The 27613-nt window shown below is 41.6% G+C and overlaps 1 protein-coding gene across 1 annotated transcript; it reads left to right on the top strand.

Moving 5' to 3' along the window:
- The first annotated feature begins 61 nt into the window (after positions 1-61).
- On the top strand, positions 62-24607 carry IQCE (IQ motif containing E). The gene is made up of 22 exons (XM_063414002.1): positions 62-584; positions 1161-1208; positions 1820-1862; positions 2790-2930; positions 3223-3354; positions 4322-4392; positions 4936-5049; positions 5200-5250; positions 5760-5830; positions 6055-6127; positions 6524-6573; positions 9119-9276; positions 9744-9799; positions 10114-10322; positions 10980-11084; positions 11801-11903; positions 14169-14255; positions 14479-14502; positions 15375-15467; positions 16484-16614; positions 17288-17403; positions 21402-24607. The coding sequence occupies exons 1-22, from the start codon at positions 210-212 to the stop codon at positions 21533-21535; spliced, it is 2385 nt and encodes a 794-aa protein (XP_063270072.1). The 5' UTR covers positions 62-209; the 3' UTR covers positions 21536-24607.
- The last annotated feature ends 3006 nt before the right edge of the window (positions 24608-27613 follow it).

The raw sequence follows: 27613 nt of genomic DNA, 5'->3' as shown, positions 1-27613 counted from the left end.
GACACCGGGACCGACACCGGGACCGACACCGGGACAGACCCGGGGCCGGCCCGGCCGCACCGCGAGTGTCGCAAAGGGGGCGTGGCCAGTGGCGGTCAGGGGGCGTGACCCGGGCGCGCTCTGGGGGCAGGCGGGGGGCGCGGACGGTGCCCGCGGTGCGCGGGATGGAGTAGCGCCCTGCCCGGAGTTGTCCCGGCGCTCTCGGCCAGATGCCCCCGGTCCGGCAGTGGAGCGGAGGCCTCGCAGGGGCCGCTCCGCCACCCGCCGGGGTTCGCTCCCCGCGGGGCCGCTTGGTGTCACCCGCGCTCCGTGGCCGGGCCTGGCTCTCACTCGGCGTCGCCCGCGGGCGCGCCGCGGCTCTGCGCATGCGTCACTACCCCGAGTCGCGGGGTTGCCATGGTTACCGCGACCCGGAAGTGCCGTCGGGGGGCCATGGCCGCCCCCAGCCCCGAGCCGGCAGCCGCGGCCCGAGGGGGCCCCCGCGGCCCCGCCGCCCCCTGAGGCCCTCCCGCCCCGTGAGGCCCTCCCGCCGCTCTCCCACCATGGCTCGGGGGGCCGGCGAGGCGGCCGCGGAGGGGGAGCTGGTAAGCAGTGAGCGGCGGGAAGGAGGAGAAGGCCCCGGGTCTAGGCCGGCTTCCGCCCGTGCTCGGCGCAGGAAACGCTCCCGCGAGGCCGGGGCGAAACCCTGGAGCGGCCCCGGGCTGGGCTGGGCTGGGCTGGGCTGGCCGGCGAGACTGTGCCTCGGAGGGGGAGTGGGATGGCTTCTGCCGTCCCCAGTCCGCGGGACTGCGGGCCCTGCCGTGTCTCCCTGGCTGCCCCGCAGCATGGCACAGGGGTGACAAAGTCTCAAGCTGTGCTAAGGAAGGTTTCATTCAGGTTCATTCCTGAAGTGACTTTCACAATATCCCAGAACTATTTGTACTAGAGCAAATGATGCTGGCTTTTACCCCACCATCTTTCAGCGGCTTTAGTGCTCTTGAAAAATGGCTTATTTTTATCTTAAACAATTGACATTTTAACAATGCAGTGGAAGAGAAACAGAGGCTTTGGTCACAGCGTTTGCTGTTTGAATTTATTGCTCTCCAGCCTTGTTGAATTGTAATTTCTGGATGTGTATTATGAGCAGTGGTTGAGTGGCAATGCCCTGTGTGTGTTCCCAGGGGGATGAGAGCCTGTCTGTGATAACCTGCGAGTCTGACACAGCCCTGGTGAGTTCTCATTAATGCCCCAAAAGGGCCTCTCCAGCTCCTGCTGCATCTGGATGGTGCCTCCTGCTCTCCAAGCACCCCTCAGAGAGGAGAGGGAGCAGTGGCACTGCAGTGGGCTTGAATCACAAACCTCTAATCTCAGGGGTAATTCTGCCTTCCACATTCTCAGCACTGGGGCTGCAAATTTGGCTTTATTTTGCTGTTCTGTCAAGTTGTGGGCCTAAATAACCCTTTCAGAGAGTTTTAATGGAATTGAGTGACTCCTTTAGCTAAAGGGGTCTACAGATGAGCCTCTGCTCCAGGATCATCTTGAATTTGCTGGTACTCATATTCAATATTGATGGGAAAGGTCCTATGTTCTGAGCAAGAATTGACAATTTATCTGTATAATCAGACTTCAGTTGGCACCACCTTAATTCTGGTGACCATTGCTGTGCCCAAATCTGCATATGCTTAATGCTACTATTTTTCTTTTCTATGGAAAAAGGTTTTGTCTTATTAGAACAAAAGATCTTGATAAAAAATGGAGACTGAAGGTAATTTTGAGATTATATGATGAAATCTTAAGAGCTCAGTATTTTCAATACATAAAAAACCCATTTCTCTTTCAGAAGTTAAAGAAGAAGGTTTTTCACAAGCCTCCAAAGTCACCAAGTGAGTGTTCCAAAACTTTATTCTGCAGTTGCAAAACGGGATACATTTGTGGAATACAGGAACTGGAAGCTGTACCTGAGACAACATCTTGTTATTCTCTCCAGAATTATTCACTGCAGAGCACACCTGTTTGAGATCTGTTCTGTAACCTGTCAAGTCCAGCTTGCATAGATAAAAATAATTGACATTCATGGGTTGGTTGTAATTCTTGATTCTCCAGCATAAACTACTTTTTTCTCATGTTATGCCTTCTGATGGCAACCATTCTGAATTTGTTTTTCTCCTTGTCTTTTTGAAGAAATTCTCATACTTGTTGTGTAGAGAGACTCTGGAATTACTGGAGCTCTCTACCATCCACTCATAGATCTCTGTGTGTAGATTTAATGGTTCGTTTCATTTGTTGTGATGGGTTTTGTTTGTTTTTTCACAGTACAGTGTTATTATTATTAGATCTTCGGCTTTAATATTGGGTTTGTCCTTTTTTTTTCTGAGGTTTATGGGGGTTTTTTTTCTCTACTTTTCCATTTACCTTCCTTCATAGGCTTGTAGTGAATGTTTCAAAGAAGACTTTACCCTAAAGTGTTCTTAATAACAACATTTAGATGTGCAGGTATCTCAAGGATGCCTGTTCAAACTGTGCACATAAATATTTCCACATGTGTTAAGTCATACTACTGTCACACTTTCCTAAGTGTCTTCATTTTTTGGAATTGTATTTTTTTCTGTATAGTGGAGTTTTTTTCTTTTTGGGTTTTTTTTTTGTGTGATTATCCTATTGCTCCATATAAGCCAGTATGGAACATGCTGTTAAATTCTGTTTTTACAAGTAATAGGATTGAGTCTGGAGACTTTGAAGAACAAGACAACAAGAATTTTAGTGACCTTGAGCTTTTGAAGGCAGCACTGAGATATTTTCTTTTGCTGCAGAGTCTCCCTACAGCTCAAGCACACAACTGTATCCTAAAAAAGCTTCAGCTTGGAGATCTCTGCAGGGCACAGGCACTGCTTGTTTGGAGGATGCAGCTGTTAAAAACTCAAGGCAGATGTGGCTGGGATTTCTGAAACAAGGTATTAGTATAAAAATGTTGTTTGCATTTATGGATAAAATTCATTGTTGTGGACAGCTTAACATATAAACTGTTAAAGATAGATTTGTGTTTGATTAAAGGTTACATAGGAATTAATTTCACTGTTATTTATTTGGGTGGTTGGAATTATCTGATCTTGAGCACTGGCATTTATAGAGGGAATAATTAACAGCATCTGGAGCTTTCCATGTTGCATTTGCTCAGAATAATTCCACAAATTTAATTCACAATTATCCCTGATTTTTGCATTTTTGTTCCATTTCTCTTGGCAGGAATGAGCCACGCTCTGAAATCAGATGCTGACACGGGGCACACGCGAGCCAACGTTTCCAGTAGCACTCCAGAATATTTGAAGGAAGCTCTAGGAATGAAAAAGCCGAAACATTCTCGTTCTTCCAGAAATGGTAAACTCTGTAACTGTGTGGTAGATAAAAGGGAATGATTTTTTTTCCTTTAAAAACATATATTGCTTAAGATCTTAGCTTCAGTAAAGCAAGAGCCATTTAAGTTTACTAAAATACATGTGTCAAAAGATGATCCATGAGATACTTTTTGAGGTTCCTAAATTGGTTAAGGCAGGGATTTCCAATTTTTTTGAGCAATGAATCACTATTAGCTTTCAGAACTTTTGCAAATTGCCATGCATCTGCAGCTGAAAACGTTGCAAATATAATATGGTTCAATGGGACAGCTGTAGACAATTTATTGTGACTTCAAAACATAGTTTAGGAACCATTGATAGAAACCATCTGCTTGCCTGAAATTCTATGTAATTGACTCCTTTTACTTCTTCTCTAGAAAGTGTTTTATCGTGTGGTTGTGACATTAAAATCAAATGAGTTTTATAAGAAGAGCAAACTTTCAAAGTTTTATTTTGGTTTTCTTAAAGGAGAGCTGTAAACTTTAATATTCCACTTCCATTTAAAATGACACCTGTACTTTTACTGGTGACAGACAGTTTCTGGCAACTTTCCAGGAGGATATATTTGTGCATGTTAATCCTAAATAGGAAAATGTATTCTAGACATCTTTTAGAAACCTTTTGTAAATAATGGATTTATTGGGATGAGAAGACTGCAGTCTTCTGTGAAGCTTGTATCTTTCTTGAGGTGGATATTTTAATATAGCACTAGAGAAGAGGAGTAATTAGGAAAAAATTGGCTGCAAAATCTAGCAGAAGTTTCATACAGTAACACTTCCATTTCACCTCCATTTCTAAAATTAATTTCCTTGCTGATTTTTCTTCTTTGAGGAAAGAAAAAAATCCCCTAATTTCCACTTTGGTGCTGTTCTCGATATTTCTCTCTAACTGCAAGGTTGGTTAAAAATACTTCTTTTGGATTTACTTTTTTTACATACCCCTTTCTGTAGGCTACATTCCTGGAACTCCTGACTACAAAGAGAAAGAAGATATGTATGATGAAATTATAGAACTGAAAAAGGTACAGTTTCTCTGATACTCACAGAAAAAGTCATGGCATTGCTCCATCCTGTACATGTCGTGGCCTTAATGATCCAGAATGCTTTGATTTCTACAACTTGGGACATTCACCACATTTTTTGCATTTGTCATGTAGGACTAAATTAAACTTGTGTCTGTCTAAGACAGTTTCAGGGTGCTGATATGGTTAGAGTGGGGTTCTGGAGAGGTTACTGCACTGTATGAGGGGTGAGGACTGGGCTTGGTGAACTCCAGGGTTACCTACAGACAAATAGCTTGGCTGTAGTTGATCATTTGTGTGAGGTTGCCTTTCTGTTAGACCTTTAACTCTTATCTCCCTCTGTCTCCTCTCTAAGCTGTCCTGTCCTGGTGTCTGCCCTGGTCCAGTGTGATGGTTTTGTGTTTTGCCTGTTTTTTCCTCTATTTCTGTGTCATCTTTACCCTCATAATTGGATTGGCTTTGACATCATAATGTGTTTCCATGTGAAAACTCTGCATTTTCCTGTTTCTGAAACGTGCTTAAGATTCTTCTCCCCTCTTTTAGACAATACAAGCTCAGAAGAATGAGGGAGACCGAATGAAAACGAAGCTGCGTCGACTGGAGGAGGAGAACAGTAGAAAGGATAAACAGATTGAACAACTGCTGGATCCTTCCAGGGTGGGTGTTTCTTGGGGGTATTTCTTATTTTCAGCTGTTGGACTGGGAAGTGACTGTGGAGTTGAACAGGTTGGAAAATTCCGTGGAAAGAGGCAGCAGTAGAATAAAGCAGCAGAGTTGGTCACTTGCTTTTTCTGTGTTACATTGCAGGGCTCTGAGCTGGCACGAGCTTTGTCAGAAAAGGAGGCTGATAATGGAGGGGTAAGAGTGTCTTCATCACTTGCTGCTTTCATTTGTCCTTTTTCCTCTTGCTAAGGTGAAACACTACTGAAAAATAGAATTAGGTCAGAAAGAATAATCAATTAGGGAATCACATAGCCCTTATCTCTGTCAGCAGATAAGGAGTCAGTAACAAAGATCTAGAATTAACATTATTTTGGAGAGCCTTCTTTGTCATTGTCTTGAGTCTGTTTAGGGAGTATTCTCCCTATTGTTTGCTGCTTTGATGTTGGCAAGGTAATAGGCGATGTTGTTTTTGTTTTATTTTTGTTGTGTATCCATATTCTCAAACTTGTTATGAAATCAGGCATCTGATTTCATCAGTGTTCCCTTTTCACAGGGTAGCAGATGTGTGTGATTTACTAAGTACTGAAATATGTAGCAATAAGTATATCTGATAAGGTACAATTTATAAAGACAGGGCAGACAGGAATAGACCTGTGAAGAGACAGATTATTCAAGGACTCAGGAGCTCTTTGTTCTTTCTGTAGGTGGTTACTGGATTAAAGCAGAAGATTGTCAAGGTGGAAGAGCAGTGCAAGGAGAAAGACAATGTTATTAAGTATGACTTTGAGGGGGCAGGGGGTGGAGGCTTGTATTGGATGAGCTAATAAAGAGAATTGGAGATCCATATTATTTTTCATCTGTGTTCTGTTCCTTAAGACATTCTAATAAACTCCCAAGAACATATTGGCAATTACAAACCAAAAAATTCAGAACCACCAGGTTGCAGTGTCTTTGCTGATCTGACTGACTGGATTATTTTTTGTATTATTCTGTTTTCAGTGAGTTCCAGGCAGACATGAAGAGCAGTAATTTGGAAGAAGTGAGGTTAGCCATGGAAACCTACTATGAGCAGGTACATCTGGCAGTGTGCATGCAGGACAGGAAGCTGGTCAGCTCTTGAGTCAAAGTGCAAATGGAATGTTTAAGATAACTTTTTTGTACCTTAGCAGCACCTGTCATTGGCAGCAGTTTTCATTGTTGTGCTCACAGCTCCAGCTGTACGTACTGAAAAAAGGTTTTTCTTCAATAGTGGAGTGTGTTAATGAAAAAGGGCAGATAAAGAACCCACTGTGCATCCATAAGTGTAATGTTGAGATGGAAGCAAATATAACAGTAGCCTGGTTTTCAGTGATGGCATCATTAGCTTTGCCCTACCCAAAGAGCTTTATTGTGATTTTTACCCAATGAACAAATGTTGCTGTGGAACCTGGAACTGTTAATGCTTCTTAATGGAATCTGTATTTTACAGGTTCATCGCCTCCAACTCCTGCTGGCCAAGTCTGAGACTATGAGGAAAAAGTATGTGTAATTCTTGTGGTGCAAGTGTTTGCATGCTTGTGTTTGACATCACTTGTGTCCTTCTTTAACTGATGGAAAACTACTCCATGGGAACAGTTTTTGTCATTTAGATTGCTGGGTTTGCTTTGTGGTACTGCTTTGGTTGGCTTCACAGCCTTGAAATATGTCTTAGTCACATTTTTTTGCTTTAGATAGATCATTTCGTGCATGTGGAAAAATACCAGAGCTGCTTAAAAATCACATGATGGCACTGAAAATTTCTCTCTGTTATATCTTCCCTCGTAATCACACCTATTCTGGCATCACTGGTAATTAAAACAAACTCCCTGGATGTTTGGCATTTCACACTTGAGTCAGTTCTGCATCTTGCTCTAGAGTGTGTGCTGCAAAGAAAATGTTCTTGGAGTAAACATTCCTTTCCTTTGGTACAGAGACACAGACTAGTAAATTGTGTCAGGGAAGCTCCTCACTGGTGTGCAAGTATGGGCGTGGTGGTGAGGGTGAACAGTTTATAGAGGCAATAAAAGTCAAAGCACAAAGGCAGAAGACAAAGCTCCACTAAGAGAGCAAATTAAAAGCATCACTGCAAGTGAGTGTTATTTGAGCTGCAAAAAGGCTAAGAGTGCCTTGTAGGACAGTAAAATTTGTTACCACACCACTTCAGAATATACTTGACCTCCTAGTGTTAAGTACAGACAACTGTCTTAACACTGAGTGTAATTATTTAGATTGATAGAAACATGTGAGACCTCTTTAGGGTCATTATTTATACTGCCTGTGTTCCCTAATTCACTGTCACCCGTGGACTGCAAACTGCAATTTGTTGTGTCACTTTTTTAAAAAAATAAATCTTTTGGCTCAGTCCTGAAGTGACCGGCCTCTGGAGGCTCTAAGCCATCACACCTAATTTATTTACAGGTGAAAATGAGTCATCAGGTCTCTTCCTGGTCCTCATTTATTCATAGCTTCAAAAAGTGGTGGTCAGGGCAGTCTCTCTCCATTAGGTGACTGTCAGTCTCTGCTGGAGAGGCTGAGCACTGAAATAATAAATCATGTTGAAGGTCAGGGCTCTGGCATATTGAAAGAGTTGTCTGAGAGTATTTCTTTCGTGCTGCTTGTCTGCATTAGTTCTGGCTGAAGTGAATGGCATTTGGCTTCTCTTTTTCAGTGCTAATACTAAGGTCTGGTTATTTATATGTGAAACTGTAGTATCCAGCTGTAGCTAGAAATCAACTTTTCTAGTCTCCAAAATGAACTGAAATGGATTTTTTATTTAGGTTTAGATGAGCCTAAAATAATGTCACTGAGTGGTATGGTTATGATTTCTATCATTCCTGTCACTGCCACATTTTGATGGTGTGTTGTGTTTTGGTTTTTACTCTGTTTTTTTTCCCTCCTGCCTGGGACTGCTGTGTGAATAGTCATCCATGACATCTGGACAGCCTTTATTTGTTTGTTTGTTCTTCATTTTTTTTTTAATTTCTAAAAAGAAGGTCAGCTAAAAATTCAGCGTTTCACTCTGAGATGCTAACTGTAGGCTGTCTCCCCTTTTACCTTGTAATTATTCCAGTGGATGGGATGTAAGACTCCTTCACAAACTGTGGTTGTCACTGGCAGTGCCATTTGTGCAAAACTAAGTCCATCAGTTACGGTTCTTTATTTCCAGAAGTAAATTTTTAAGAATTTTCTCGTAGCAGTAAAGAAAAAATATTTCATCGTGCTAAAAATCTGTTTTGTGAACAAATGTTACAGCTTTACACATCTAGAAGTTCAGATTTCTTCCCCTCTTTATTAGAAAAAAAAATTAAAAATCCCTGTAGTATATTTAAAGTCATTTTAACACATAACAGACTTTCCCATTTCTGATGCCTTTCATTTCCATATTAGCTGCACTCTTCAAATCTGTTCCAGATCTCTCTGAGGTTTATAGTAGAACACCATTCCCAGTTATCTGAAAATACACTTGGGTGTTGGATTTGTTTGAGAGTTATTCCATCTCTGTCTATCCCTCTCTCTGCCCCCCAGTCTCAATGTCTGTTAGTGAACAAAAGCCATTCAGAGCCTGCAGGTTTGCTCTCTGTTCTGGACAGTTTTTTGGGGGAGTCTCACGGTTGGCTGAAGTTTTTTTAAAATCAGAGTTTCACCGAGTGCTGGTAAAGCATTCATTATAAGGTTGGTTAACAAAACAAACAGAAAATAAGATAAATAACATTCATACAAGTGCCCTTGTTTGTGCAGAAATGGAACAGTGGGGGAGGAAGTCAAAGTAACAAATGAATTTTCTATGTTTCAAAGTGTCTTTTTGCTTTGACGCAAATTAAAACAATTGTGGAAGTGTTGAGCAAAATCATCTTTGCATGTTTTTTCAGAAAAGAATAGGTAACTCTCCCCAAGTTAAAAAAAATGTTGAGGAATGTTATTATGGGGGAACTGAGGCTGTCAACTCAGCCATCTGACTTGAATAGTGAATCTGCTCCACTCTTTTTAATGCTGCTTTTTTATGCTCTGCTTTTAAGTTAACTCTGGTTTTGACCCCTTTTCCAAGTGCAGAGGGCAGAGACACCCAAAAACGACTGAAGGCCCTGAATGCTGCTGTGCTGAGGCTGTCCAGGAACATCAAGGAATTGCAGGCTGAGAATCAGAGGCTGAAGGAAGACCTGGGCCATGTGCTGAGCAGTTCCCCTGCTCCCAGTAAAGCAAAAAGTACGTGCTAGAAAATCAGGGAAGGTGGGGCAAGGGGCTTGGGTACATCTGAAAGATGTGGAACAGAAGGACCCTACAAAGACAGAAATGAGGGAGTTATTACAAAGGTGAAGATTCAGGAGTGGCAAAGTTGGAATGGGAACCTTCTTTCAGGAATCTCTGATTTCTCCAGTCAGATCTGTGTTTCCTCTCTTATTGTCCCTGAGAATTCTAAACTGGAATTGGTAGAGGAAACTTGTTCAATAGCTGAGAACTGGTGAACTTGAGTGGCTTAATTGATTTTGGAGCTAATTGGTTTAGAAGTCAGGTATTTTAAGGCCATTCTCATTTTTTCATTGGTAGATATTTGAAGTTGGCATTCAGATATCTTTAAATGTTCTTTTGATATGGCCAGAAGTTTCAAAAAGCAAGAACAATGTTGCTTCATGGATGTAGTTACATGTTCAAAGCTTTGTTATTGTATTTAGATTATAACGAGTGGAGCAGACAGAGGCTGGTGAGGAAGATTTTGGATCTAGAAAAAGTAAGTGGTCATAGTTAATTGGCTTTCTTACCTGTCTGAGAGCAGAAAATGCAGAACCACTGCCTTGTGCTCTTGGCATGTTGTCCTTCAATGTGTCAGCCTTGTGCTTTCTGCCTCATACACATCACCTGCTACCTGCAGCATGAGCCCTCCCTCCCTGTTTTCTGTTATCACACTTGTGAGATATAGGTCCACATTTCAGAATTAACCTCCATTTGATCTTTTCTCGTGGCTTAAACAAAATCATTCCATGCTAAATTTAATTTTCTTTTTTGTGTGTGTGTGTGTTTTCCATGTAAATTTACCCTGCTTAGAAAGTGTGTGCCATGGAGAGCAGCAGGGTGTCCTCAGCTGATAGTGAAGCATCCCAAGGCCTTGCTGGGTCATCTTCACTCTCTGTGGACCTGGATCATGCAGCATCCCAACATTTAGACCATGGTGAGGAATGCTGTCACCTCCAAAGGCTGGTGAAGGAACTGAAGAGTGATAAGAAGGCACTTCAGGATCTCCTGCTCAGTAAAGAGTAAGTGGGACTCTTGTCTGGGATGTTCTTCTGTAGGTGTAAATTATTTCATCATTCCCATTATAAAATGATGTAATAAGTGCTTCACATTTTCAGCTAGATAATTAATTTTGAGAATGCCTTCAGTTTTTATTTCAAAAGCTTCTTTCTAATCCTACTTGCTTCATAAAATTACATTGCAGAGAAAAAGACCAGAGGATGTAGAACGAGAATTTCTGCTTATTTCTAGCACATTTTCAAGGCTTATTTTTCTGCCAACCACACTGGAAACCCTTTGAAGGGTTATATGTTTATGCAGCACTTCCTGCTCATATTGTGCTGTAAAAACTTGTGTGTGGTTTTTTTTTTTCAACATGTTTTGTCCTGATCTCCCCCTTTCTCCATTTAAACCTGCCCTCTGCCCTAGGATGCTCTGTGGCTTCTGCCTCCTGTGTCACCTCTGAACAAAAATGCACCCTGAGAGCCCGTGAGGAGCCTTTTTCTCCTCAGCAGTGGGGGCTTGCACTTTTGTTTTGTTTAAAAGGAAAAATTAAACATTTGGTTACTTTACAAATTTGAGGAAAATCCAACTGATTTAGGAGTTTAAAGAAAAAAATCACTTCTTTGTGGAAGTATGAATGTCTTAGGTATCACTTAGATTTCCTTGTACCTTTGTAGATTAGATATCAAGCAGTTACTGCAGGATAAGGCTGAAGTGGAGCTGGAGCTGCAGAAGTGGCAGAAGAAAATGGAAGAAAAGAGTACAGAAGAGCAGACTTTAAGGTAAAGCATTTTGTATTAATAGATCCTTTTCAATTCTCTTTTCAACTCAAATTCAATAGGAGTTCATCTGAACTGCAAGAAGCTGGGAATTTTTTTAAGCAGAAATGTTTGGAGGGATGCAGTGAGTTACTAGGGGAAGAATTCTATTGAGTACTTTTAGAGGAAGTGGAAGACTAAGTAGTATAGAAAAATAAGATTTAAATTATAATAAAAATTCATAAGATAAATGGAAAAAGCTTTTATGTTGAGCTCAGAGATTTTTTTCTCAAGGAAAACATTGTACTCTCTTTACCTCAGCCTGTATTTCCAAACCATTGCCTCTGTGTCATTCCAGTTACTCCTTGTGTTCTGTACAACTAAATGATAATCCTGTGCAAGGGAGGCACAGAAAAAGTGATTTCAGTATTGTTTTGTGAGAAAAGGCTTTGACAAATGTAAAACTGTACCAGATCTAAAGACATTATTAATATCATTGAGCCTACCACAATAACCTTGAGACTTCTTAATTTTAACATAAGGCTGTGCTGTCACAGATTGAGAATTGATGCTTTGTGTCTGTTACTATGAGAACAGGTATCATCCTGAGCAGTTCCCTCTTTGGCCCTACAAAACAAACCCAAAGCACCCAAGTGTTATGAAATAGGTTCATTATTTTCAAAGCAGGGTCGACAGAAAATTTCTATAAGCTGTAAATATCTTTGGTTTTCCATCCATAGCAAGGAAATCCAGAACCTGACACAGAAAGTAGAAAAATTGGAGTTAAAAGTGGAGGAAGAGAAAAGACAAATGGCAGAAGATACAGTGGAAAAGCCTAATAAGGTACGGCCACGTTTTTGTTTGTGTTTTTGTTTTTTCCTTGTGCCTGATACAGATTTCAGATGGAGCTGGTACTCTGTCCTGGGGTGACTTTGGAGCAGGACATAATCTAAAGAGCTGCTAGTTGTGTTTTTTTAGAGATGCATTAAATCTTGTCCTAGAGATATTTATGGTTAACTCCCAATATTTGTTGGAAATAAGTTATTTCAATAATTAATGCTGCAATTTAGGGAGTTTTTTGAAGCTGTTCTGTTAGTGATCCTCTGCATTGCTGTTTCTTTTTCTCTTGTTCAGTGTAATGTTGTAAAAAACTTAAACTCCTAAGTGTTTGGGACTTTTCCAAATACTTTAAAAAAAATTTAAAAATTGTGGTTACTTGATCTTCTTACATCTGAGTTCATTGCCTTATTTCAGTCTGATAGAGGGAGGGAGGTTTTGTAGGAGTTGACAGTTGGATAAAGGATGTAGACACAGGTAAATGTGCTCACTGGCAGACTGGCAAAAGATAAAAATCCCTTTTCAGTGTTTTTTCTGCTGCCCAGGTGGTCATTTAGGGTACAAGAACTGTCCAGTCAGAAAATACTCACTTGCTTTTCTGCACGGACGGAAGTGAGGTGCTTTTTCATGGGAAGATTTGCAGGATGTAGAACACTAATCAGCATGGAATTTAAGGGAGTTTTAATTCTGCTGCTGGTGGAACATAATATTTGAGTTGAGAATTAAGGAAGATATCAATACAGTGAAATAAGTGAACTTCACTTTCAGGTGAAATTTTCCCAGAGTTGAGGTATTCAAGTTGAGGTATTCATAACCTCTTCTTTCTTTTTTTCTGATACCTAATAAATATATATGAGCATCTCTTAATCCTGCACACTCTTAAGTGTGGCTCTGTAATCAACTGGGGGTTTTGTAAGATATGTCTGAACCTGATATCTCTGCAGTCATCTGCCCCTCTTCCACGTGAGGAAATTGGGCAGCAGAGATGGATGGGCACTGACAGAGCTGCTTGCAGAGGCACTGTGGCCATCTTCATCTCATTTCACTAAATGCTACTTGGAAATTATTACTGGGCATTTTGATTTGCACTTAAATAGAGCCTGAAATACATGTAGTAAAAAATACTAATAAAAATGTCCAGTGGCTTAAGAGGGTTCTGGTTTCTGATATATTGTGCCATTCTCTAGGTTCTCCTCTGTGTGTTACAGGCTCAGGGATGCTAGAGGATGTTTTGAATACCAAATAACTGGAGTCTTTAAAAACAGCCAACAAAAAGCTCCTTTTTCCCTCTGCAGACTATATATATTCTTGGCCAGTAACCATCCATTTATTGAAATGTTCCCATTATTTGTAATTATCACTAAATTCCAACCAATTTCTCATTTTAATAGTAGGTTGTCATTTTTAATATGACATGATCCATTTGCTAAACTTAAGCCTGGAGCTCGACGGTTTTAGGTTATAAATAAATCCTTTTCACAGAATCAAGAGGTTTTTTCAGAGTCTATAAAATCTCTTGTTCCTCTAGTTAAAATTTTACACCAACAAATTAAATTAGTCTTTTAAACTTGCAGTTAACTTTTGTTTGGCAAGTGAGGTATGACAATTAGAGTGGGATAATTAGGGACCAAAAGGATCAAGTGGTGAGAGGTGGAATATGCAACCACACCTCAGGAGAAATTACTGGAACAAAATCTTGTTTTATTCTTGGTTTCTTCCTTTTTCCTCTAATTAATTTCATTAAGATAGAAGGGTAGATTTATGCCAACTTACACAAGCTTGGTGTCATACAATGGCCAGCTCTCAGTAAGCCTAAAGAGATGATTATGGGGCCAGAGTTGCCAGGATGAGGCATAAGAGACCTCCCTGGTTAATTAATACTTGTCTTTCCTGGAGAAGAACTGCAAAATCAGATAACCTGATTTTTGTTCTCAGTCTGTTGATAACATACAAATCATTTCTGAGCAACAAAGCAGCAGGTTAGTGCCTTAGCAATGCACAGAAAAATAGGAGTATGTGCAAATGGAAACTTTTCCATTCCCATGCCCTGCTGAGGGCTGAAAGGAGGGGGAGGGATGTGTTTCACTCTCAGAGTCATCTCCATGATGAGTTTGAACACGAGCTGGGTTCAGAACTAAGAATTTCCTCTTGAACTTCCTTCTGCCCTGCGGGCAGGATGAGCTCTGGTGCTGATTTTCCTGAGCTGTTTGTAATCTGTTCCCTCACAGCTCTGTGTCTTTACTGTGCTAACTTAGAGATTCTCCTTTGCAGGCTCCAGCAGCTACAGGCAAAGAAAATCACAGGAAAGAACAAGCAGCCCAAATTATCCAGAGGTGCTGGAAGATGTACAAAACCAAGGTGAGATTCTCCTATCAGGGACCAGCAAGGACATCCCCCTCTGAATCTTACTCTTGTTTTAGCATCTATCCACACATCTTGAAAGATTATGGGTTGTTTGGATTTGGCAGGGATTGGGATAGTTGTCTTCTGTGTCTTTTAATTATTGGGAAAATTTGGCAAATCTTTATTTGCTGAAACTTGTGTGTATTTGTAACATTAACATGAGAATTTTTCATTTCAGAAAGAAAAAATTGCTCTGGATGAGGTGAGTGTGTTTATGACACCCAACAAAACAGCACAACAGATTTAATTTGTATCAAAGGGCAAACAACCAAGACAATATTTGTTCTTCAGGCTGGCTGTAATCTTCCTTCTGACATCCTGATTTTGTGCCATGTATTTTGTCAGTGTTTCTCTTTTGGGCTGAAATTTTCTGTACTTGGTACCTTCTGCAAGATGAAAACTTCTGAAAATTCTGAACAAAGTCTGATACCAACAGACAGGAAAGTTTCTCTGAATGAGATAATTCTAATCATGAAGTAATTTTCATTATAATTTTCAGAAAGGCTTGAAATAGGACTTGGAGCTTTTGCTAAGGAGAAATGTCTGTGAGAATTATGAAGATATTGACAAGTTTGTCAGAGAAAGTCACTTAGTGATGAATGTTTTGCAAAAGGGTTTTAATTAAACTGGTTTTTTTTTCAAGTAGCACAGTGTAGCATCTTACCTTTGTTTCTTCCAGAACATTAAAAATCCCTCTTTCAGAAATTAGAGCTAATTCTAACCACGTGACACAAACATGCTGTTCTAAAAGCTTTTTGTTGATTAACACCCAGTACAATCTCTGAGGGGAGTGGGAGGCCTTGCATTCAGTGTAACCACCACAAAGTCCTCCAGGCTTGCCGTGGTTTCTGATTGCAGCAGAGCATCCCAGAGCCCTCTGTGTATCCAGAATCTGGTGTGGGAAAGGGAGCAGGGTGCTGTGTTGGTGAAGCACAGGCTGCTGCTGGCAGCTGGAACTTCACTTTGATAGGATCAGTCCTGAACACCTCCCAGATGGAATTTAAACCCCAGAGCTGACCCTGGAGGTGTGGGATGTCTTTCAGAGGGGCTAATGGCCACTTCTCTCCATGGCAGGCAGTTGTGGTGCTCCAGGCAGCCTTCAGGGGACATTTATCTCGACAGAAAGTGCTGCTGGATGTCGGGGTGCCTGCAGAGCCCCCCACCCAGGTAACTGTGGGAGCAGATGGGGATCCCAGCATCTCTCTGGGTTTATCTTGCAGTGTAGGACTTCACTTCCAGGCTTCGTTTGTTGAATCACCTGGTGATTGTTTTAATGTGCTGCTTGGCAACACCACTGTAATTCTAGGAAGATACTGAGCTCATTCCCTGGCTTCCTCTCTTACTTTCTGTAGTTCACACTTTTTCTTAGAAGTAAAGCTGTAACTTCTCAGCCTTGTGGCCTGTAAGACTGTAACTAAGTCTTTTTTTTTTTCCCCAGCTCTCCCATAAGCTCTTTATCTCTTTAAATTGGAGTGCTGTTCAAAACTTTACCTGCTCTCAAGGGTTCACTACTCAATCACTGGAGTAATAGAAAGCTTTTTTCACCAAAGTTCAGCAATAAGAATCTGGAAGACATCTTGTAGTGGATTGAAAATAAAGGAGTCTTGGTAAGGCATGCTCAGCCCAAGACTCCTCTGTCATGTCCAGTTTGTTCCAGATTATTTAGTTCTGAATATGAAAAATTTTCCAGTTAAACATTGGGTTTCTGTAAATCATTTGCCAGGTTATATAAATATCCTTTGGGCCTTTAGCAGGCTCTAGTTAATTTGTAATTCTCCATCCAGGTTGTCCATCTGATTGCACTTTCCCTTTGATTCTGGTAAACTGGCCCAATCTAGGAGGATTGAATACTTGGCTTGATACAAGCAGAAGATAAATCCATTATGAAGGTTGTCTTACCTCCTTAATCTTCAAAAGGTTTCCTTCCTGGAAAATAAATGAAGTTTCCTTGCAGGTGTCTGTTCCTTCATTAATTGAATGCTGATGCTTCAAAGCTTATATGATGATCAGATTTGCATTTCCTGCTGATTTAGTCTTACAGAGCCTTAAAAATTGCAGACCAAAAGATGGGGATGTTTGTTCTACTGCCAGTTTCACAATCAAGAGTGAGATTGTGAAAGGTTCTGGCAAGCTTCTGTGCAATCTCTGAAAGGTCAGTTTTCTTTAATCTGATTGCTTTGCAGAACTCCTGCCTGTCTTCCATGTCAGACTCCTTGAGCTTTTCTTCTGATTGCAAGGAGAGAGATGAGATTGTGACATTCATCCAGTCCATTTTCAGGGCTCACTTAGCACGTGCAGGACTGCTTCAGGAGAGGTAAGCCAGGAGCAGATAACTTCTGCAAAATCATTTTTATTACAGGAGAAGAGTATTTTTTAATAGAATTTCAGTGTAGGTTCCTTGGCAGAGAAGGAGAACGAGGCCATTGTCACAAAAAGACAAGGGAGAGCTTGTTTCTGAGAAGATTTAAAAGATGTGCAACTAAAAGGAGCTTTGTGGCAGCAGGAGTCTTCCCATGTCCTGCTGCAAGTTCTCTTCCATAGCAGTGAGTAAAAGGAAAGTGAAATAGTTACTCTCTGGAACAGAAGGGTCACTGTTGGTATCACACAGATTGCTGATACATTTGCTTAATGTGTGAATCTGAAGCCCTGACATGTGCAGGTGAAGGGTTATGTGGAGGAAGAAGAGGCTAGAATGCCATCAGGTCACTTAGCTCAGGCAAGGTGCAGGGATTTGATTACTGCTTAGGTTTATGGTGACTCTGTCCTGAAAAATGCTTCCTTTCTCTCCAGGGTTCACTGCTCTGAAAGTTTTTAATGTTGGCTGCCATGGTTACAAGGAGAGTTACATGGCTGTCACCTCTGTTTAGGGTCTGGGTTCACTTCTGCAGGTGATGAAGCAGCAGCACAAGAAACTTTCCAGCACAGCCTGTGAAGAGAGACTGCAGACACTGTTCTGTGCCTTGTGCTCTGAGTGTGTCTCTTTGCAGGCCCTGTGTGCCCAGTGCCCCCAGTGGGAAAGCAGATCCTGCAGTTTACACCCCAGAGAAGCAACCAGGCTCAGCAGCACTCCAGAGACCTTCAGTCCTCACGTCTCCTCTCCCTGGTAATCTCCCTCCCCTTGTTCTAAAGTCTGGGTGTTTTGAGAGGGTGCATGCACAGTTTTATAGAGAACATCTGCATGTGCACACACATGTGCATCCCTGTACTGCATGTGTGTGGCTTCATGTGGTGACATGTTGCTTCTGCTGGCACGTGCAGTTCCCCACATAAAAAAGAGAAGCTCTGACAGTCTCAGCACCAGCTTCCTCACAGTGCTGTGTCTGTTTGTCCCAGCTGTGGGTTGGAAGGTCTCTGTGGTGTGAGTGGTAATTATTGAGGGAACGTGGTGTTCCCCTGTGTTGCCTCTCTGCTTCCTTTTCAGCCCTGTAGCTGGAGGCTGGTACTTCCCATCCCATTTTGGGCCCTTGGCCATACACCAGCTGAGAGCATTTCCACCACCCTGACTTAGTTTCTGCAGAAGACAGACAGACAGACAAACATCTGCTAAAAAGAGCCACCCTAGGCAGCCATGTGCATTTAGTCACGTTTTTTTCAGCCCCCTTCAGTTGCTGCAGCAAGGGGAAAAAAATGAAGTCCTGGCTAACATTGCCAGCAAGTACTGCTGTAACACAAACTGAGAAAATCTGTCTCTTTTATGGCTCTTGTGCCATTTGGTGTTCTTCATTGCTGTGTGTGAGAAGATGGAGCTAAAGCCAAAGATGCTTTTAGGAGGATATTAGAAGTACTGAGTAAGAAAGGCAAAACAATGCTGCAGATAAGACAGCCTTAGACATGCAGCTTCAAAGGAGTTCAATTGAAAAGGGCTGGTTCTGTCCAAGGATACTTTAGGTTTTATGGACCAGTTGGGGAAAAAAGGAGCAACTTTGAGTATGACCTGAGGAACACTGACTCAGTTTTTTTGTGCATGAAAAGCTGCCAGTCCCTGCAGGCTTGCTCAGAGACAGAATGCTGTAAGCAGTGAGGCTGTTTCTCTGAGATGGGAGGTGGGGAATAAGAGATTTGCAGGGCTTGTGAAAACAGAGGTAACATTTCAGTGGAAGAAAATGTGTTTAAGAAACTTCACTGTGTTCCATATTCAGAGGCACGTTCTACTTTGTGAACTCTACTTGCTTCTGAAGATGTCTGAGTTTTGAGTGACTTTAATTATGTTTGGTGATAGTATCCAGGAAAAAAATAGTGCTGCAGCACCCTGGTTTGCCTGAGCTCTGCTGCAATAGTCATTATTGGTGTGGTCACTCTAAAGCCAGGGTAAATCAGTTGTGAAATTCTACTCAAAGAGAAGGAGTCCTTTAAATGTTTAGTCCTTCTAAGACCCAAAGAGGAGTGTAAGATGAGGCAAATGCAGTAAACACAGTCATATGAATACCAGCAGAGCACAGTCACTGTCTAGCTATGAAGTCTCCTAAGCTAAGTTTTATTGCAGATTATGATGACAAGTTGATGAGTGAAGAAGTTCTGGAATAGTTTATACTGGAAGAGAGAGAGAGAGGAAACCATACTTTTAAACTTTCTTCCTTGCAGTCCTTTCAAAAAGGAGTGATTGGGAGCAGAGCAGGCTTTTGTTTGCTGCTGATTTTATGAATGTGGGAGATGTTTTCAAACTCTGGGATGAGGACAGAATGTGTCCAGGTGGTTTGTGGAGAGGGACACTGGGATGTGCTTCTGGAACTGCAGAGCTGCCCAAAGACTGCCTGGCACTGAGCTCTCTGAAGTGTTAAATCCTGGTGCATGGGAGTGTTCAACCAAAATCTCCCAAAAGATGAATTGGGAAAAAACTCCTAAAAGAAGGAGAGCATCCTGGTGTAAATGCAACCCCTCAGTGATGTGTTTGGTTTATTGCCATGTGGATTTATATAGCTTAAACTAAAGTTAAAGTTAGCTAAAGTCCATCTCTGCCATTCTGAGCTCATGACTGATGCAAAAATCCACTGGCAGAATTGGGGTTTTGTGGTAAATTGAGATTTCAGTGGTCATCCTGCAGCTTGGAAAGGATGTGAGACAAGGAGCTTGTTGAGCAGTTGAGTGATTTAAAAGCAATCAAATTCTTACAGCTTTAAATCATGCAGCTGTTGAACAAGTTCTTTCTTCATTTGTCCCAAGTCCATTTATGCATTTCATGACCTCTAGGTCTTAAAATGGTCTTAAGCTTTCAGTCAATATCTGTATTGCAATAAATCATTTCGATTCACTACCCTTTTGGCATTTTTTTAAGAACAATGGGGAAGATGAAAATGTGTTTTAAAAAACCTTATACATCTCCTAGAATGAATGTATACAATCTTGGTGCAGCATTGCAGACTTAAAATTCATTGTTTGCATCAGGTTAGATGTCTGTATTTTCTAGGAAAATATTTTTTTTAAAAAAGTGTGTTATTCAGTGCTGCTTTGCTTGTCTTCAGGACCTGGAGATTTCATAAAGCCATTTCTGCTGTTTCTCGTGAAATGAAACAGATATTAACAATTCAGCCTGTGAAACTTGGTGTTGTGTTTTGTTTTGTTCTGTCAGGGGAGTGACAGGAAGGAAGAATATGTTCTGTACATGCACAGCAATCTTGATTAAAGGCAGTGTTTCTCTTTGCATATTTACTGACCACTCTGGCTGCAACTGTTATTTCCTTCCAGGCTTTTTTGGAATCATAAGGAATTTACATACAAGCCTTAACTCTTACCAGCCCTTACCCTTCACAAGCACTAGGATAAAGTTGGTATCAAACTGAAAATGAGGACAAGAACATCTCATATGTCAAGGGCAGGATATAATCAAGGATGATTTGGATAATATTAAGCTCTTTCATGTATAACCATGTGTTTCCTTGCTTTTTAGGCTGAGGCCAATGTAATGTCATGGCCTCCCTGCATCCCCCTTGCCATTCACAGGCTCTGTCAATCTTTTCCTATTCCTGGGCCAGTTGTGGTCCCTTTTCTTTATTCTGTGTAACACTTTCTGTTTGTGCCTGCTCTTCCATACCAGGGTATTTTTTTTCCTGTGTCAGGAATCTCACATTTCACTACAAGACCCGTGGCAGGTCTGTTCTCCCTGGAGAATATTCTCTGTGTGCCCTCCAGTTCAGGTCAAAGCCTCAGACTGTGGCTTCTTGCCTGTTTCCTCTTTTTACCACAGGTTGTCTTGATTTGTTTTCTTCTCTGGGAGAGTCTTTTCAGAGAATTTATGTTTGAAACTGAAATATAAGTGGAGCTGAGGGAAGAATATTGTGCTAGAAGATATTAATAGCTGAGGGGAGGATATTGTGCTGGAAGGTATAATAGCAGTCATCATTTAGTTCCTGCATCTCTTGCACAGGGGTTATACTCTGCTGGTTCTGCTCTTCTTGTGTCAGGGACTTTGTACATACTCATTTTATGCCTCTGATTCTCCAGTGTTTAGTGGAGTTCACAGTTTACATCAGTTCACAACCTGAACACTTCTTCAGACATTGGTATGGTTGAGATGCATAGAAACACATCCAGGAAAATAGCAAAGAAACAAAATGAAAAAATAAAGGGAAAAACCCAATGGTGTGCTCACTATTTCTATTGTCAGTACAGTAGAACAGCATGTGAGCAATATTTTGGGTGTTTTACATGCATAAGGGTTAAAGACTGACTGAGAGCTTCTGCCTTTTTCTGCATCTATTTCCCTTTGTTCCATCTACATCTGAGTCAAGTTCTCATTGTGACCTCTCTGTGTAGTTTAAGCTTGGATCAATTTCTCCTTTTCTGGCCATTTAATAAATATTTCGTTTTGACCTGCAATGGCTTCACTATCAAATGGCTTTACTTGGTGTTTATAACCCCTTGCAAGGATTTAAAGGCAGTAAGAGAGCTCGTGCATGGTCAGTGTGTCAGCTCAAGCCTTGCTGTGCACTCTGGTTCATTAAAGAGGAACAGAAATAGCTCCATGCACAAAAGATCAGAGTCACCCACAACTGGCTGACTCCAGGTGAGCTTGGAAACTTAATGGCTCATAAATAGCACACTTGCACAAGGGTTGGTTTGGTCAGTGTTGTTTGTTGATGGTCTTGTTTGCTGGAATCATTTCAGGCAGGTCCTGCTCTGCTCCCTGGGTGCCCCTGGATGAGGCTCACTCTGATGATGAGGATGATGATGATGATGATGATGATGACGTTGTTGTCCCTCCCTTGCTGCAGATGAAGAAAAGCTACACGCACTTCTAAGGTTTGGTAACAGGCTCTGGTGATCCTGACTTATTTGGTTCACCAACAGAGCTATTTGTACCGAGATCAAGCATATCAAAGATGGAAAAAGGGGAATATCAGCCCCTTTTTAATGACACTTCACATGATTTCAGCCACAAATGAGTTTGATCTGTTGTCTCTGCAGACTTTATGGCTAAAAGCCTCTGACTGACTGTTAACCTTACCCTCCTCATACACAGAGAGTTTGGATTTAAAAACTCAACCAAAACGCTTAAATGTTTTGGTTCACAATGAGGATTGTAAATTCAGTTGCCAAATTTAAATGAAAGCAATAAAGCCTTAAGGTATTTAATGTCAAACAAAGTTTTGTTTCAGGTCAAGTAAAATAATTTCTTTAATCAGAAAGTGGTAAATGACATAATTCCAGTTAATAAATACAGTTTTTAGCCTGTGTATGCAAAGGGGTACAACTGTTATCTGTGCTTTACTATTTAATTTTTTTACTGTGTCATATTTTAATATCTTTTCTGTTTATTTTTATATTGAACATTTACAGTCTGTGCAGACCTTGTAAAGGCTTTTAGAAAGCCATTTCTTTGTCATAGGGCTATTCTAGGCCCACTGTATCAGCTGGATTTTCTTATTTATTGTTGTTTTCCATGTGTGTGTTTGATGTGTGTGGTACTGTTTTGTGTCGAAATATCTGATGACATAATCAGCTTTTGGGATTTATCAGGGCAAGTATGTAATAGCAGGAGTGTGCTGTGAAGGGATACCCTTGTGAGTGTTTTTTCTGCTTAAAAAGTCACAAATTATGTGTGTTTTGCAGGGTTAACTCTTAATGTGTAAAAGTTCTTGACAGAGGAGATAGAACTGTCTGGAATGTTCACCTGACTGCATTGCTCATACCTAATGCAGGCAGTTTGGGGTGGGAGCAGAAGTTGTAGGCTGGATTATAACAGAAATCAGGATCCAGAAAAAGCACTCACAGTATAATTATCTGTGGAAAGACCAAAGGCCTGATGGGCTGCTGAGGATTTAATCAGAGGGGGTCTTTGCAGATCTCTGCAGACTGTTCTTTTGACTGGATAGTTCCTACTGTTGTACCAACAACCTTCAAAGACATTGAAATGTGTGGGGGTTTTTTTAAGGTGAACTAGATAAATCATGATACTTATTGGAAGGGAAATTAATTTTACAAGCACGTGGTGAAGGTTTTCTGGAAACACTAATGGTTTCTTTGTCACCAAAGAGTAATAAAGTCTCCTGTAAACAGAAAGCACACTCTTAAATATGAGATTCTTATCACCTTTTCTAAATTAAAAATCAGTCACCACTGTTTCTCAGAATACCAATAAGTCAGGGCTGTCTGAGTTGTGTGATTTCAATGAAGCACTATCTGAGGCTTATCATAGTTTGTGCCAGTTCTTGCAGCCAAAGAGGAAACTGGATGGCTGCAGCACAATGCAGCTGATTTCATTGAATCCCAGCGGTGGAAATGCTGCCTGTGCTATTTCCAAAGGCAGTTTTGGGAGCTCTCCATACCCAAAGCAGTCTGAAGAATGTCATTTGCACTCCCACTGGGTAAATTCTTCCTGCTGGTGCTTTGGTCACATGACTGGCATCTGCAGGAAGGATAAAAAAATATTCATAAAAGAAAAGGGATAGACTCTTTCTGGTAGAAGCTGGGATCTGTTTCCTTCCTTTTCTGGAAGTCAGGTTGAGAAGGGTCATTTTGCTAAATGGAAGCAGTCTGTTCTGAGTTGTTGTGTATAATATTTCAGTTTGTAACTGTGACTCTGTCATGGATCTCTCCAGAGAGTAACCAGAGATGAGGTCTGACACACTAAAGGCAGAGTGTGTAATGTGTCAGGACCAAGGCTGATACCAAATACCTGCCTGGCTGTCATCCTGTAGGGAAATACTGGGGCAGCAAATGCAATAAAGAAAACATTCTTTTACTTTTCTGTGCTGTAATGAGCAGTATAACAGTATTAGGAAGTTGATACAGAGCAGAAAGGCTCGTGTTTGACCAGCAGCAGCACTGTCAATAGACAAATCCTGGCATAAATGGGAGACAGGACCTTGGGATGACCCAGACACAGGCAGAAACCGGGGTGAAAAGGAGCAAATGTCTTCTGGGATGAATCAAAATGCATCTAAAACTTTCTAAATTTATGGATGCTATCTCCCAGCTATCAAAAATCTGATACTAACCTTGAGATGGCCTTCAAACTCATCTTATACTTTGGAAGATAATTATGTGTTCACTACACATCAGAAGTTTGTACAGTAGGAAGAGAAGCCTGCACACTCTTAGCCTTATCTGTTGTTCTGTTGTGCACTGTGGTGGAATGTGTTGGAGGGAGCAGTGGCTGACACTAGGTTTGCTTCTGTGGTTATCTATGTGAATGCCAGCACCCATAAATCTGGGAGGAAGTGTAGCACAAAGAAAGAAGAAAAAGTTAATTTTTGAATAAATGACATTTTTCCCCAACAGGGAGCTGAGGATAGTAAAAGTCAGTGTGGCTCAAACCTGCCAAGGTAGGCCCAATAAAAACACTGTTTCTGGAAAACACCTGTAGAAAGCCCTGGAAACCTTGTGGGAGTGTCAAGGTCTTGAATTAAAATTAAACTCTCCTGTATCCTGTGTAATCTAAAAGCACACTTTCCATTCTGTCAACATGGAATAATGTTTCCGACTTCAAACCTTCTGCAGTTTGCAGCTGTTAGTTACAGGTTGTGTGTGAGTGCAGAGATCTGACTTTAATGGGATGTTATCTCTCTTGATCTCTTTTTGCCCTTAAGTGCCTTTGCCTGTAAATCTTTACTGAGGCATCAAGACCTGCAAACTGTATTGTTTCCTGCATAGCTCTAAAAATAATCCCTGCACAGGCAACTTGTAATGTAGTCAAAATGGAAAAGGATTAATCTTGGCATATGAGAGCACCATTAATTTTTATGATCTTTTTAATATTTAGAACTGTACAAGTATTTTATATAATTTATTTTGGGATCTTTGAAAAGCTGAAACAATTGCAATGTAATTTCTATGAACTGTTGAATTTTGAAATAAAGTTTATAACCGAATGTTGATGTGTTTGTTCTGCTGTTGCTGTGTTTTCACTGCCCCTCTGGCCTCTGCTGCACATTCCTCTTTTCTCTTTGCACCTGGGCTGACCTTTTATCCCTGATTTCCTGCATGGACAGTAACAACATAACTGAAACATGTAGGGTATGGAATTTCTTCTTTCTTCCTAGTGCAGGTTCAAGGTTGTCCCATCAGGAATGAGCAGTGTTCCTGACCAAAGCCTGGTGGAACTGAAAGAGCTGATGAGTTTTTGCTTTAAAAAAACTTCTCTGGCAGCAGCTGAGGGAGAGGAGGAGACTGTAGAGTTCATCAGTTTACTGACAGTGTATCTCCTCACCTGGGTGATTGTTGCTGTTTGTGAATGTCTTTGTTGGGTGATTATATTAATTAAATTCCACTCTTTTTTTTTTATTCTTTCCTCTCAGCTTTACTGGCATATTCTCTGGGTTTCTTATGAGAAACTTCAATTTTAAATCTTAAACACCTGAGGTAATCTGTGAGGCATGAATGGAAAAATTTGGTATTATTTCTTGGAGCAGACTGGTCTTGAATTCACTTGAAAGCAATTAAACATTCACACTTAGTTATATTAAGCCATAATTTGTCTGCAGCTGAAGTTGGAATGCCCTTGACTCTTGCAAGCTTTGCAGCATCTCTCTGTGGTAGGTTTGTCAGCTAATGAGCTGCTTTCCTCATACTAACTTTTTTAAGGGGAGAAAAATTTCATTCAACAGGCATCATTAAGACCTGCAAAGAGCAGAATTTCCAGGTTTTTAGGGCAGGATTTTGAGGCGTGGTTGGTGGTCAGGTGCTGCATCAGTTCCTCTGCTGTTCCCTTCTGTTTGCTGAGGTGCTGCTCTGTGGTGGAGGCAGTGCTGGCACCTCCTTCCCAAAACCTGCCCTGTTTTTGGTTTGTTTGGCACGCTGGTTCCATGTGGGCTCAGCAGCCACTCTTGCTGTGCTCAAGGAACACCCCTGAGCAGGTGTTACCATGAGATTTCCCAGTTTGCTGAGTGTTCATATTAAGTAGAAGTTTTTCACCTTCTCACGCTCGTTTCAGGGAAACAGCAGTTACGTTTTGTAAACATTATCATTGATTTATATTCTTATCCTTGGAGAGGAATGACTGTGTGACAGTCCCTTTGACCAATGTGGTTGAGAGGTGGGAATACCACTCTCCAATCCACGGTCACCTTGCTAGAAGTATATAATAGGAAGTAATAAACAAAGCAGGAATTCTCCCCTGCTGCTTTTCTGCTCTCCCAAATTCTTAGCTCCGTGTGTCTTTTTGAGCGAGGCTCACAAACAGGAGTGTTGCTCAGGAATTGCACTGGTGTTGTCTCCACTGCCCCTCCCTGCCTGGCTCTCCCAATTACCCTTTCCAAACCTGATTATTTGGACTCCCCCTGCTCTCCAGGACAGTGTTTGTGCTGTTCCCTTCACCAGAGCCCTGCCTGAACCAATGTCCCAGCTCAAGGTGTTGCTCAGGCTGTCCCAGCTCCCCTCTCTTTGGGAGGGTTTTGCCTCTGGGTAGCCACATAAGCCTCTTTAGGGCTTTTACTGCTGGTAGAACAGAGGTGTCAAAAATCTTTGCTCAAAATGGTCTGGGGAGAAGCAGGAGGGACATCATGTCCAATGTCAGGGCTGTCTTACCTCCCTCAGTGACAATCCCACACCCAGATCCCGTTCCTCTCCCCTCTGCCCAGCCTCTGCCTCAGCACTGTACCACAGCTCGAGTCTCTGCTGTGATCTGACTCCAGGGCTGAAATACTGTAAAATCTGTCACTTGGTTACAGTGCTGCTGGAACAAAAGGCCGTGCTTGAATGGCCTCTAGGTATCTGCATGGGAAATTAGAAGAGCTTTTAATAAATGGGATTGACCCTGAGTGCCTGTAGTACAAGTTACAAGGTTCTGCACAAACATTGCTTCACGTTGCCATTATCGAGCAATAATCCTTATTTGGAACGTCTACAAATTGTGGCAGAACCTTCTATTTATCTAACCTGGACATTTTTCCTGAACAGGCTCTCTGTAATGTACTCAGAGGATTGGCAGCTTTCTTCCCTCCCTCGGCAGATATTTAATAGCCACATATTGCATTTCCATGGTAGTAAACCTTCATTATTATACAAAATGTACCAGAATGTTATGAAGAAATACCTTAAATAATTAAATAGAAATGAAGAGTGACAAAACAAACGAACAAAGTGCAATTTGAGCTGTGTTATTCTTTCCTTTTTATGTTCACTTATTTGCTAATTTGCTGAACTTACTGGACTGCAGTGGGTCTTGCTGTGATTAGAGAGAGTTTGCCAAGTTCCTTTGTAATTGTTTCTTTGCAATTAACTAAATAATAGAATGTTCTCTGTGTGGCTCTCTGGGGAAAAGAGCAGGCAGGTGCTTTTGCAATAGGATTTCCACATCTTCCACCCATTTCCCTAGATCTCAGTTTAAAAAGACCAGTAAAACATGAGAGAGGGAGAGAATATTGCCTCAGGACTGGAAATGAGAGAATTAACCTTCTCATTATTTCTTTCTGTTGGCTGAAATCTTTTTTCATTGGACCTGGTAGTGCCTATTCTTTGTGTAAGCCTGAAAGTCCCTGGCAGGACGTGAGAGGAAGGTCATGAAATCCCAAATGTGTGTTCCTGCTGCAGCTGCCTCCACTGGGGGAAGCCCAAGCTGGGAAGAGCCCTGGAGAGCCGGGGCTGGGGACCGAGCTGCCGTGGAGGGGACAGCGATGTCTGGGGCAGGCTGGAGAGCAGCCCTGGCTTTGTCATTTCCTTTGACTTTGAGCAGAAAATTACAGAGGAGGGTGATTTTAATGGAGGCACAGTTCAGCCCAGCGGGAGGGAGGCACGGCTGGATGGAAGGGCAGAGCCAGAGGTGGGGAGACACGCTCGTCTCACTGACCTCCCCCTGACCGACTGTAATTCAGTCCCCGTCTCAAGAGGGTAACTCATTCATCTGCTGGCACTTGGAGTGCAAACTTCCCTTATTTATT

This window comes from Prinia subflava, chromosome 17 (genome assembly GCF_021018805.1).
Source record: "Prinia subflava isolate CZ2003 ecotype Zambia chromosome 17, Cam_Psub_1.2, whole genome shotgun sequence".
Taxonomy (NCBI): Eukaryota; Metazoa; Chordata; class Aves; order Passeriformes; family Cisticolidae; genus Prinia; species Prinia subflava.
The sequence above is the reverse complement of the archived record's forward strand: the minus strand, read 5'-3'. Positions and strand labels throughout refer to the sequence as shown.